Below are 13560 nucleotides of genomic sequence, written 5' to 3'. Positions count from 1 at the left end.
AGGACTTGAGAAGAGCGACCGCTCTGTCCCTTTGAGGGTGTCCTGGGAAGGCGGGATGCTTGAATGGTTAGGGTGAAGAACGGGAGGCGCGTTTGACCCCAGTGCGGGGCCTCGGACTGAATGAGAGGAAGGCGGAGCAGGCAAACGCGGAATTTCAGCAAGTCCCTGAGAGAATTAGCTGTGATTTGATAGACCTAGTCGTTCTTGTTGAGAAAGTAACAATCTGCCCAGCCTTTCATCTGGATGGATAACAGAGTCAAATAAAGCTACATGTGACGTTAACGGAAACAATGTTTCTTTTAGAACATACTGCAACGGAAAACTATTACCTCTTTGAGTGAGTACTATATTCTTACCACTCACTGAGTAACCTTGTTCTTTAAAGTCCACATAAACGTTGCTATTTGAAATTATATCAGAACAAGTGAAACGTCCCATACTTACCTGGAGGCTTTAAGTCTCTTTGACGCAGAGAAGCAGCCTCAGTTTCTACCCAGGTGTAGAACTTCAGATAAACGGTTTCTGAAAACGTTCTGTATTTTCTTAACTTTGCAGTTTCCAAGGAAACATGCCCTACATTCAATTCTCGGTCTGGACCTGATGTTAATGCCTTTACACACAGCTATGCTTTGAGATATTATTTAAATTTCACCTAAACTTCACTCTCCCCTCTCCCCCCAAAAAAATCCTACAATAACCACCTTTTATTTTGTACAGTGAGACACCCCACAGCTCCTCTGGTGTGCAGTCTCATTGACTGCAATAAGTCAGTAAATCTGACTTTGTTGGATTACACATTTGTGCTGGTGGTTTTAGGATTATTGGGCTGGAAATGAGCCATCATTCTTGCTCATTTAATTTGTTTGGATTTTGAAGACACTAGAATCTACGGGACTGGGAACTACTTGTCCAAACTAGTTTTTATTCTCTTTAATCAATGCAATTCATTTATTTTGAAACAAATATATGGAAAAGTTACAAATAACAGTACAGAGAACTTTTTTTTTTTTTTTTTGAGACGGAGTTTCGCTCTTGTTACCCAGGCTGGAGTGCAATGGCGCGATCTCGGCTCACCGCAACCTCCGCCTCCTGGGTTCAGGCAATTCTCCTGCCTCAGCCTCCTGAGTAGCTGGGATTATAGGTACGCGCCACCATGCCCAGCTAATTTTTTGTATTTTTAGTAGAGACGGGGTTTCACCATGTTGACCAGGTTGGTCTCGATCTCTCGACCTTGTGATCCACCCGCCTCGGCCTCCCAAAGTGCTGGGATTACAGGCTTGAGCCACTGTGCCCGGCCAAAGAACTTTTAAAAATCTTTTTTGTCCTGTGTCCTGTGGTCAGAGATTTCCTTTTTAGGACAAGTAACTTTTTTTTTCTGAACCATTTGAGACTATGTTGCAGACCTAATGCCCCAATTACCCAAATATTTATATTTTCTACAAACCAGGGCATTCTACATAACCACAACACAATTAGGACATTGATACTGATGCACTACTACTATCTAATCCTTAGACTCCATTCATGTTTTGCCAAATGTCCCAATATTATCATTTTTAGGAAAAGGGTCCAGTTCAGAATTATTGTTACTTAGACATATTTTTTGTTTATCCCTGAGTTTGGAAGACTGTCTTTCCTTTTCATGACCCTGACACTATTAAAGATTACAGGCTGGTTATACTGCAGAAGATCCTTAGTGCATGTCTGTTTGATGTTCTCTCTTGATTAGATTCAGGTTATGCATCTTTGGCAGGATTATCACAGAAATAATGCTGTGGTTTTCACATTCATTGCAGGTTGTGCACAATTTCAATTTGTTCTGTTACCTGTGTCTGCCAAGCTGTTCTACCATAAAGTTATTCTTTTCCTTTTTATTAATAAGAATTTTGTGGGGAGGTAATCTGTAAGTATATAAAAATCTGATTGTTCATCCAACTTTTAGCTCATTCACTTATTCATATCAGTATGGACTCATGACTTCCAGTGCTATTTAGTGAGTTATAATCCATTACTATCATTTATTTTAATGCTCAAGTCATCTCCAGTTTGGCCAGTGGGAGCCCCTTTAAGCTCCTTTGCACATTTGAAAAAGGACCAAAAAAAAAAAAAAAAAAAAAAAAAAAAAAGAAATCCTCATGATTACTTGAGCACTTTTTTAGTTTCTGGTACAAAGATATTCCAGGCTTATTTTTACATTCTCTACTCCAGTCTGGAATCAGTTGTTTCTCCAGGGGTCTTTTTGGTGCTACTTAGAAATCACGATCTGAACTTTAAGTGTGCTTATTGCTACTGGGATGTCTTTGCTCTCATAAGCATTGCTAGGAAATACATATGTACAAAAAAAGCATTTACACCAAACATATTTCTATATTCTATACATTGAAAATTATGCCTTCTATGTCAAAGGCTATGAAAAAAAAACTTGAGTTTACACTGATGATCTCCAATTTCAACCCAAAATCACAATTCATTTTTATTTTCCTCCTATATTTTTAACTCCTAGAAACTTGGCTTTCATTAACTTTAATATTTTTATTTTATTATCTTCTTGTATGAACCAGTATTGCTTTGTAGCCACTGACTTCTCTTCCTGGAAATGTCAACATGTGTAAGGACTTTGCTGGGATCAAAGACCTAAAATAATACCAATGGTGGCTGAAACTTAAGTGAGGGTAAGCCCAGTACTTGGTGAATGTAGAGAGGGGCAAGGCCAGAATGCTGGTTGAGACTGTCTAGGTAGAATGTGTGTGACAATGAAACCCTAGGGCTTGCAGAACTTGGTAGTGATTGGTTGGTGATGATGTAGATGGAAATTAAGAGTGTGGGGTTACAGGAAGGAAACTTCTGATTTCTTCAAACGGCAGAGTAAAAATACTGCTGCCTTCTCTTCCAATTGGAAGAAACAAGTGTCTCAACCTGATAGGAGTTAGGATTCCTCCCCAATAAAAGGGAACAAGAGATACTTCAGATTCCAGGACATCAGATACAGAGAGGGCTTATGTTTATTGAATGGTGAGTCAAATATCCCAGAAAAATACCTATGGATCTCTTAAGGACCACCACCAAATAGTTGGTCATCTCATCACATAATGAAGTTCACTGATTAAGCTCACCCTTGTAACCCTGAGTTACCAATTTTCAAATGTCTCATTTTTAATACAAATGCACAGTCAGGGTCTAGATATTCGAATGCAGATGCCAACAAAGAGCAAAGCAAAGAAACAGAAAAGGAAGTTAGAGGAAACAAAAACACCAAAAATATTTCTAAAAGTCAAAGAAACTAAAGTATTGTCAGAGAGGATAACAAGAAACAAGAACGGCATACTATATATAAGAACAATTACAGAAATAAAGAAAGTACTCTTGGAAAACATAGATAGTGGAAACAAGTTAAAGAGGGTTAGAAGATAAAGTATGAGGGAATTTCTTTAAGACCCCAACTAGATCTTGAAGCCCACTTTAAATCTTTTATGAGAGAGGGCATAAAGCTCTGGAGAGTAAAAAGATTTCTAGTTAGTAAGGGTAACATTTCAAACAATTTCCCAGAACAGACTTTTTTTTTTTAAATTTTTATTTTTTCTAAAGTAGTGTGAATCATCTTGGGAAGGAGGAAGGTTAGGAAGATAAAAGTGGATTCAAGCTTTTTAAAGTCTTCTGAGGCAACTGTAAAGAGGGAGGAGCATAGGGGCGGGCGCGGTGGCTCAAGCCTGTAATCCCAGCACTTTGGGAGGCCGAGGCGGGTGGATCACGAGGTCAAGAGATGGAGACCATCCTGGTCAACATGGTGAAACTCCGTCTCTACTAAAAATACAAAAAATTAGCTGGGCATGGTGGCACGTGCCTGTAATCCCAGCTACTCAGGAGGCTGAGGCAGGGGAATTGCTTGAACCCAGGAGGCGGAGGTTGCGGTGAGCTGAGATCGCGCCATTGCACTCCAGCCTGGGTAACAAGAGCGAAAACTCCGTCTCAAAAAAAAAAAAAAAAAAAAAAAAAAAAAAAAAAAAAAAGAGGGAGGAGCATATTTGAAGGAAGGATTTATCAATGCTGAATGATGCCACCTGTAAAATGTCCTTTCATTAAAAGGACAAATTATTTGGACTTAAGAGTCCAAATAATGACTCAGTGAGAGCTGGTTTGGTGCCATGTGGAAGTAAATTGGATTTTCTCAAGTCTTTGGTATATTTAATAGTATTAATCATAGAAAGCAAAATTTCCTCTAAATACCTCCTTTACCCTGGCATATGTAGCAAATCCAAAACTTTTGCTGTTAACAGTATACATGGCAAAAGGAATATAGACTGCTTGGTGGAATTAACATTAAATGACTGATTTTGTTAGTAATATTGTCATGTCAAAATAATGAATCAAAGATTTCATGGGACAATATGTCAAGTTTTTGCCAACTAGGCCACAAAGTCACAAATGTATTTTTTTAAAAATAGCAACAATTTTTTAAAGATGCTAAACTTTTATATCCAAATTGTGATTTTTGAAAGCATAAACTGAGTTACTTTGTCATCAAAATAGTATCACTGCAAAGGATATAACATTAAACTTATCAAACGTCTACTAAAAAGAAAGCAGAGCACTTTGCAGGACAGGAAGTTTTGGGGAACAAAACAGAAAATGTCCTTGTCAGTATGGTGGGTGCACTTTTACCCACTATCTTGATATTAAAATTCTGTAGAAATTTCCAAGGCAGAAAAAAACAGTAATTAGGAATTATAATAGAGATTACTAAGGAAAAAAACACACTTCATTATAATCCACATCAAAGCTGTGTATGTATTTACTATAGTGTGTTCTAGTCAGTTGACACAGCCTAACAAGAAATGCTAGTGTACTTAAAATATCTCAAACAGGTGCTGTACATTCTATATAGCAGACTGTCATATATAGCTATGTTGTAATATAATAAATGGATATTTCACTCTCAAACTAGCCACATTTTTCCACAGAGTGCAAAACTGAAAACTCTACTAAAAATATTCAGAAAAATCAAATCTAGAGACAGAAAGATTAGTGGTTGCCTAGGGCTATGGTGTTTGGGAGGTTTTCTGTGTTGAACAGTGTCTCCCCAAATTCATATCTACTCAGAAGCTCAGCATGTGATCTCATTTGAAAATAGGGTCTTTACGGATGTAACCAGTTAAAGTCATACTGGGTTGGGGACCCTATATGGTCCTTTTTTTTTTTTTTTCTTTTTGAGGAGTCTTGCTGTTACCCAGGCTGGAGCGCAGAGGTACAATCTCAGCTCACTGCAACCTCTGCCTCCCAGGTTCAAGCGATTCTCCTGCCTCAGCCTCCCAAGTAGCTGGGACTACAGGTGTGCACCACCACACCGGTCTAATTTTTCTATTTTAGTAGAGATGGGGTTTTGCCATGTTGCCCAGGCTGGTCTCAAACTCCTGACCTCAAGTGATCCACCCACCTCCCAAAGTGCTGGGAATACAGGTGTGAGCCACAGCACCCAGCCTTTTTTTTTTTTTTTTTTGAGACAGGGTCTCACTCTGTTGCCCAGGCTGGAGTGCAGTGGCGCAATCATAGCTCACTTGAACTCCTGTGCTCAAGTGATCTTCCCACCTCAGCCTTCTGAGTAGCCATGACAGCAGGCATATACCACCACACCTGCTAACTTTTTAATTTTACTTTTTGGTAGAGACAGGGTCTTGAACTCAAGTGACTTTCCTGCTTCCACCTTCCAAAGTGTTGAAATTACTGGTCTGGCTCTTATGTTGTCCTTATAAGAACACTATGTGAAGATACAGAGACACAGGAAAAAAGCCCATGGGAAGACAGAGACAGAGACTGAAGTGCTGCAGCTACAGGTAAAGGAATGCTGAAGATTGCTGGCAACCATCAGAAGCTAGGGGAAAGGAACGGGCAGTTTCTGCTGCAGAGCCTCCAGAAGGAACTGACCCTGCCGATACCTTGATTTAGGACTGCTGGCCTCCTGAATTGTGAGAGAATAAATTTGTTATTTAAAACTACTGCAAGTTTGCAGCAATTTGTTATGGTAGCCCTAGGAAACTAATACAGGGGTGTGGAGGGGAATGGGGAGCCACTGCTCATCAGTGCAAGGTTTCTTTTTGGGGTGATGAAAATGTTTTAAAATTGTGGTGATATTTGCACAACTCTGTGGATATATTAAAAACCACTGAATAGTGCACTTTTTCTTTTCTTTTCTTTTTTTTTTTTTTTGAGACGGAGTCTTGCTCTGTTGCCCAGGCTGGGGTGTAGTAGCTTGATCTTGGCTCACCACAACCTCTGCCTGTCGGGTTCAAATGATTCTTCTGCCTCAGCCTCCTGAGTAGCTGGGATTACAAGCACACATCACCAGGCCTAGCTAAGTTTTGTATTTTTATTAGAGATGGGGTCTCATCATGTTGGCCAGGCTGGTCTTGAACTCCAGACCTCAGATGATCTATGTGCCTCAGCCTCCCAAAGCGCTGGGATTACAGGCGTGAGACACCATGCCTGGCCTGACAAATAGTACACTTTAAGTGGTGAATTGTATGGTATGTGAATTATATCTCAATATAGCTGTTATGTTCATTTAAAAACCCTACACAAATAGAAATATACCTATCATTATGCTTTTCCTAATTTGTTTTTGATTTAAACATTTTTACGGTTTAAGACTATTATAACCTCTATGTAAAGAAAACTGAAAATTGAGAGACACTGCTTCACAAATTCTAAAAACAACCATTACCTAATATACTTGAAGAATGAATAAAATTATTTTAAGTTAAAAAATATTTAATATTATCAGATAAAAACATTTATGGTGACAGCTTTACATGGCTCATTCCATACACAGCGAAAAAGGCAAAGTATTACTATGAAAGAAATAAGTAGTTAGGTTTGCAAAAGATTTATTGATCACATAAAAGCAATGACTAGGAGATAGCATTTAACTCATGATTACAAAACTTTTAGAGACAACTAGGTTAAGTAACTCACGTTCTTGCTAAGGGAAAAGAATTCATGATCTCTTTAAAGAAGTTAAAAGTCAATACTGATATTGTGGTTCAACTACCAGTGCTTCTCTAATGATCTAGAAATTTGCTATAAATAGCTGTACCTTTTGCTAGTTAATCACTTATTATGATTGGATTTTATTTAACAGTGAGGACTAAAGAGGCAGAATCCTTTTTTTAACCACTGAATAAAACAGTGACATAAATTAATGATGGGTGCTAAGCTTTAAATTTTAGGTTAAAAAGATGGAATGTATTAAAGTAGATTGAATACATTTCATGAGAAGTTGAACACATTCCAAATCTGTTTAGGAAATTTTGTGAGTAAGTGTGTATATGCCTTGATTCACTGTGGCTTACTTTTAAAATGGAATACATTTGGCACTAAATAAAATAAAGACAAGCAAACTCTGTGAGACTAAGCTGCTCCATCTGAGTTGCCCATCTTGACTTACAATTCATACTATTTCTTAGTTCTTGACTGAGTACAAACAGATCTAACCACATAGCACTTCTGTGATGCATGAAAATAGAATCTAGAGCTAAGATGCTGCTGCTTCACTGATGAGCCAATCTCTCATCTGCCAAAATCATAGTTACAAATGTGAAATTCATTCAAGAAATTCGAATTTTCAACAAATGCTTATAATTTTTCAACTTTTCTTGCTAAATATGTTCTTGGTTTTGTGGCCAGCTAAAATATGATCTTTGAATTAAGTAAGGAAATCCATATAAAACAAACATCTATTTTATAGGGACCTCATTTCACTTGAAACTTTCTTTACCAAAACACCAGACCAAAACTTTGTCACCAAACCCTTGGAACAAAGCACTGGTGGCTGATTTCTGAGTCTCTGATGAGTCTGAAGTTCACTCATTTTTCATGTTTCAAGAGTCTCTTCATTTGCTCCACAAGTATCAACAACACAAATTAAACAACTTGTGACTGGAAAAGCACGAACTTTGGAGTTGGCAATCCATTTGTCTGTTTCAGTATTATATTCAAGAATGTGTCCTAATCGACCAACACCCTGAAAACCAGCCAAGACATAAACTATAGAGCCAACTGCTGCACACTTCACTGTTACACCCTTCCATGGCATTGGTGAGACCATCTTCCATTCGTTCAACTTAATATCGTAATATTCCACATTGTCCAGACCACCTTCAAAAGAATAAAACAAAATGAACAACATGAAAAATGATATGAACAATTCTAAGATTTCTTAAAGTAGTAACTTTTTGTATTTTTCCTATATGTTATCATGAAAATTTTCAAACACACAGAAAAATTGTAATTTTACAATGAATGTCCATATAGCCACCACCTAAATTCTTACTTATTTTAACACAACAGAAATTTAATATTTTAAAATAGTGATTCTTTTCTATAAAATTAAAAATGTTCTATCTACCCTGGAAAAATGCAAAATAAACCGATCAGTGATTTCCCTTCTGATTAACTTTGTTTATAATTATTCAAATGTCCTTCTTTTTCCTCCTATTAGCAGCTTATGGAAAATAGCAATGGACAGGGACAGAAGAAGGAAAAGAAATTATTCGCTACATTTAAGTAATGCTTAAGTGTACTGACTAAAATAAAGCTTGTTTCTAGATTCAGTTCAGACTCTCTTTAAGACAATTATTTAAGATTCTTTACTACATACAAAATGCCAAATTTAGTCATTTAAAAATTATAATATTAATAATTTCATGCAATGTTTAAAAATACTTAGAAAACTTTACTGTTTGAGACCTGGATACAAGCCTTACAACTTGTATTTAAAAAGTTTTTTAAAGGTTTTTAAAAGTTTGAATATTTCCATTGCTCAAGAGTTCTTAAGCTGATTCTAAATCATTCCCCAGAAAGTATGTGGAAATGCATAGGAGCTATCTAAAATTGTCATAATGACTGGTGACCACTGAAACATTTCATAAACAAGAATGTTTAACATTCTGCGATGGTTTACCAAAGATGTTAGTTACCAGAAAACTATAAAAATAGATATAATAATATACATGGTAAATGCTTGTATCTAGATTTTTAAAAAATGCTTCAATAATTTAAGGAAGTATCAGCAAACTGATCAGGGAAGTGAAACAGTGAATTAACATCACATACCTAAACCATTCTGACCACCCACAGCAAATATCTTGTCTTTTACAAATACCAGCCCATGATTCTTCCTGGCTTCAATCATTGGACACAGCTCAGTCCATCTGAAAAAATTACAGTTTTTAGTGTGCTGGTTTATAGGAAGTAAAATAACTCATACTAATAAGAAAGGTCTATTATTCTAATTAAGTGCTCATTTACTACTCGTGTATATATACACATAAAATGTCTAGCAGGGTAGAAAACAAAAGTTTAACAATGATTACAAGTAATTTATCAATGTATGGGTAAACAGGGATTTTACTCCTTTCAATTCTGATAGGATATAAGAAAATGAGGATATCTGACTATTAAAAAACATATTTTTAAAGGAAATCCTTCTCCTGATGTTCATAAAAACTTGTAATACGGGAACAAAAAACAAGAGGAAGATACTAGAAGATAAAGAAGTAATTCTTTTTTCTTTCTTCACAACTCTGCTGGCAGGAAAAATGAACTAGTTCTATCACATATAGCTTTGAACTAGTTCTATCACATATAGCTTTAATTATTAATGTATGTATAAGTAAAAAGTAAACTTATAATGGACCTCAGGTAATCAGGAAATTAATAGTATCTGTTTCTATTCACATGTCCATCTTTAAATCTACACTAAGAACTTTATGCTGCTCTGGTAACAAAAAAATACTATCATTCTGTCAAGTTTAATAACTCACATTGCTGTGTTCACAGCCACTATTACAAATAATGAAACTAAGAATATAAATGTGGACACACGTGTTAAAGGATATTAATTCACAGATAGCAGCATTATACATATATATACAGACAATAGGGTTTAGTTATTTTTTTCTGAGATTCAATACCTTCTTCTGTATATACTCCCAAGTCTGACATTTGTGATTGTGAAACTGGTATTGGCACACAGTCTTGTGCTTTTAGCAGCTAATTTAAACCAAAAGACTCCAAACAACAGTAACAACAACAACAAAAGGGAAACTTGGCATAAGAGTAACTCTCTGTAATTATTATTTATATTTCTTCTTTAAAACAACTTGGCGAATATAACTTTATAAAACCTAATTAGGGCACAATGATTAACTGAAATATTAACAATTCTTTTGTCCTATATTTATGTATTGTTTTAAAAATGGTTTGACAGTCACCACTCATTTTCAAAGCACTCTGTTAAGTTGTGGTGGACAGCATGGCTGCTGTTTTTAGGAAAAACTCAAATGCTCATCCAGGTGAAATGACTGGCATACAACTTGGAAGTGGGACAGCAGTAAAAACTAGGTCTTCACTGCCCTGCACAGAGTGAGATTTATAGACCGACCTATCATCATGCATTAAATATAGTATTTGACTTGGAAAAATTCCATTTACATACCACTTTCTTCTCCAAATACTATGTTAATGACATAAAAAGAGAGCATGTTTTTATGTATATCTAAATCTCCTGAAGGTTTAGAAAACAAGTTTCACAAATCCCCCTTCCTCCTCTTTTTTTTTTTTTTTGAGACGGAGTTTCGCTCTTGTTAACCAGGCTGGAGTGCAATGGCGCGATCTCGGCTCACCGCAACCTCCGCCTCCTGGGTTCAGGCAATTCTCCTGCCTCAGCCTCCTGAGTAGCTGGGATTACGGGCACGCGCCACCATGCCCAGCTAATTTTTGTATTTTTAGTAGAGACGGAGTTTCACCATGTTGATCAGGATGGTCTCGATCTCTCGACCTCGTGATCCACCCACCTCGGCCTCCCAAAGTGCTGGGATTACAGGCTTGAGCCACTGCGCCTGGCCCACATTTTAAAAAGGAAATAATATAACATTTTTTTTGAGACTAGGATAATTATATTCACACTACCTTTTCATTTGTGAAAATTTAAAGGAATTGAAGGGAGCCTAGAGAATTCAAATTTAACGTTTAAGTTCAATATGTACAAAATGAAAAAATGCTAGGTCTTGTAAGTTTCTTTTTTATTTTTATTTATTTTTTTTTGAGACAGAGTCTTGCTCTGTTGCCCAGGCTGTAGGGCAGTGGCATGAGCTTGGCTCACGGTATCCTCAACCTCCCAGGTAGAAGTGATTCCCATGTCTCAGCCTCCTGAGTAGCTGGGACCACAGGTGTGCACCATCACGCTCAGGGTAATTTTTTTGTATTTTAGTAAAGACGGGGTTTCACCATGTTGGCTAGGATGGTCTCAATCTCCTGACCTTGTGATCTGCTCGCCTCGGCCTCCCAAAGTGCTGAAACTGCAGGCGTGAGCCACTGCACCTGGCCAGTCTTGTAAGTTTTAAAATATTCCTGAAACTGAATATTCACCTAGTTTTAAAAAATACAGAAGCTGCAGAATTTCTTTATGTTGTTATATGAAACAAAAGTAAGTAAAAATACATTATTAATTTACATTGATAGTGCATGTAAAAATTTAGAAACCTGGAGTTTATATGGTTATGGCTTCTACTTTTTAAGAGATTTCTTTAGAAATAAAAAATAATTAGTAGAATGAATCAGTTTTCCACTAGTATGCTGTAACACCTTTTAAGCATAGGGTTTATGGGAAGTAAGGTAGAGGTTCACATAAAAAGGAGCAAAGTTGGAAAACATCTTTAGCAAAAGATAAATTTCAAGACAACCTGCTCTTCTATTATTTGCATTGGAAATAAGTTCTTGATTATGTTTTCTTAAATCTTTTAAAAATAGGTGGGAATCATAAATAGATAAATGCACATTAGTCATATTTTATAATTAAGCTCTTATTTCTTATTTTATTTTTGAGACAGACTCTCACTCTGTCACCCAGGCTGGAGTGCAGTGGCATGGTCTTGGCTCGCTGCAACCTCCGCTTTCCAGGTTCAAGCAATTTTCCTGCTTCAGCCTCCCCAATAGCGGATTACAGGCATGCACTACAACACTCGGCTAGTTTTTCTATTTTTAGTAGAGATGGGATTTTGCCATGTTGGCCAGGCTGACCTTGAACTCCTGTCCTTAAGTGATCTGCCCACCTCAGCCTCCCAAAGTGCTGGGATTACAAGCATGAGCCATCATGCCAGGCCTCTCATTTCTTAATTTTTAAAAAAGCAGTAGCTGGAGTTAAAGACTTACATGTTTTATAGTTTGGCAGTATTTCCTAAACATAAAACTTAAAGCACAAGAGTTTTGATGCAACTCTGGCATAACATTTTGGTTGAACATATTTACCCAGTAACTTATTCTAGTAAGGGAAGAACAATGGGCAATCCAGCCATATGACCAAGTGACCTTTCTTATCAAAGCTCTTTGGATATTTCCACAAAAGGTACAACTAGGGTATCATTTGTTTTATGTCCTCATCAGCTTTAATCACTATACTCACAGCCCCTGCCCTTGTCTCCTCTCCATTATTCAATGATTGGCACATTTCCTTTGGCTATATTGAATGTGTTCCATCATTAACAACAAACTCAGAAAAACTGACTAACCAGTTATTTCTTTAGCATTTTGCCTTTTTGACACACTTTGCTTTTTTAAAAGGAGTTAAGATGAATTTTATTTAATAAGCATGATTCCAAACATACTTAGGAAGTTTACACCTAAAAAGAACTAGGGAGGCATGATTTATTAATGCCATGGGCCAATATCTAATATTTCTACTTCAGGACAAATGTTTTACTGATCTTAAATTTTTCCCCCTCCTCCCCTACATTTCCTGACTGTTCAAACAAAAACATTTTATCAGTTGATGAGTCATTCAGATGTGTCTCATTCGCAGGCATTTATTGCACAAGCAGAACCAGAAAGAAAAAGGCTTTCAAGCCATTTCTGGTGTAAGGGAAGGGTCCAGGTCATAAGCATGCAACTGTCCCTAGCACACTCAAAAGTTTATATACATTCTTCGCTCAAAGACAAAATTCTTCTATTGGGTTCCTCTGGCCTTTTGACATTTCCTACAGAGCTTGTAGAATATAATTAACTGTAAAATAAGTTTTAAATTGATACGTACGTTTCTGTGGCAGGATCATAAACTTCACAGGAATTAAGCACTCTCCCAGAAACATTGTTTCCTAAACTTCCACCACAAACATAGATCAGGCCATTGGCTTCCACCATCCCATGGCTGCAGCGCTGGGTCAGCATGCTGGGCTTTGTGTGCCAGCTTTCAGTTCTTGTATCATAGCACTCAAATAAATAAAGAGCTGAGTTTCCTGTAAAAGAAAAAAGCTCCATCATGCTTAACTTTAGTGTGTGTGGGAGTTTGGAGAGAACTGACCACAGAGCTTATTAGTTAAGCAAGGAACAATTTAGGGTCATAGGGTCATTTTCATATTTAATCAACAACAATAAAGTATAAGAATAGTTTAAGAAAATGCTAATAATCTTGTTTGTATAGACCCTGGAAAACATCCTTAAAAGGATCAGGTGGAAAGACTTATTTGTTGGTAATTACACTTTAGAAAAAGAAATGTGATTTCAAAAGAAAAA

The 13560-nt window shown here is 36.8% G+C and overlaps 1 protein-coding gene across 4 annotated transcripts in view; it reads right to left on the bottom strand.

Moving 5' to 3' along the window:
• Positions 1-6861: 6861 nt before the first annotated feature.
• The window catches only part of KLHL7 (kelch like family member 7), a 70088-nt gene continuing 63389 nt past the window's right edge, over positions 6862-13560 (bottom strand). For all 4 annotated transcript variants that reach the window (XM_003935114.4, XM_010345670.3, XM_003935116.4 and 1 more), the window contains 3 exons: positions 13082-13283; positions 9106-9203; positions 6862-8148 (listed from right to left, as the gene is read on the bottom strand). In XM_003935114.4, the coding sequence (XP_003935163.1) occupies positions 7865-8148; positions 9106-9203; positions 13082-13283 (584 nt within the window). In that variant the 3' untranslated portion in view covers positions 6862-7864. The remainder of the gene's footprint in view (positions 8149-9105; positions 9204-13081; positions 13284-13560) is intronic.

The sequence above is a fragment of the Saimiri boliviensis genome, chromosome 10 (assembly GCF_048565385.1).
Source record: "Saimiri boliviensis isolate mSaiBol1 chromosome 10, mSaiBol1.pri, whole genome shotgun sequence".
In the NCBI taxonomy this organism is placed as follows: domain Eukaryota; kingdom Metazoa; phylum Chordata; class Mammalia; order Primates; family Cebidae; genus Saimiri; species Saimiri boliviensis.
The sequence above is the reverse complement of the archived record's forward strand: the minus strand, read 5'-3'. Positions and strand labels throughout refer to the sequence as shown.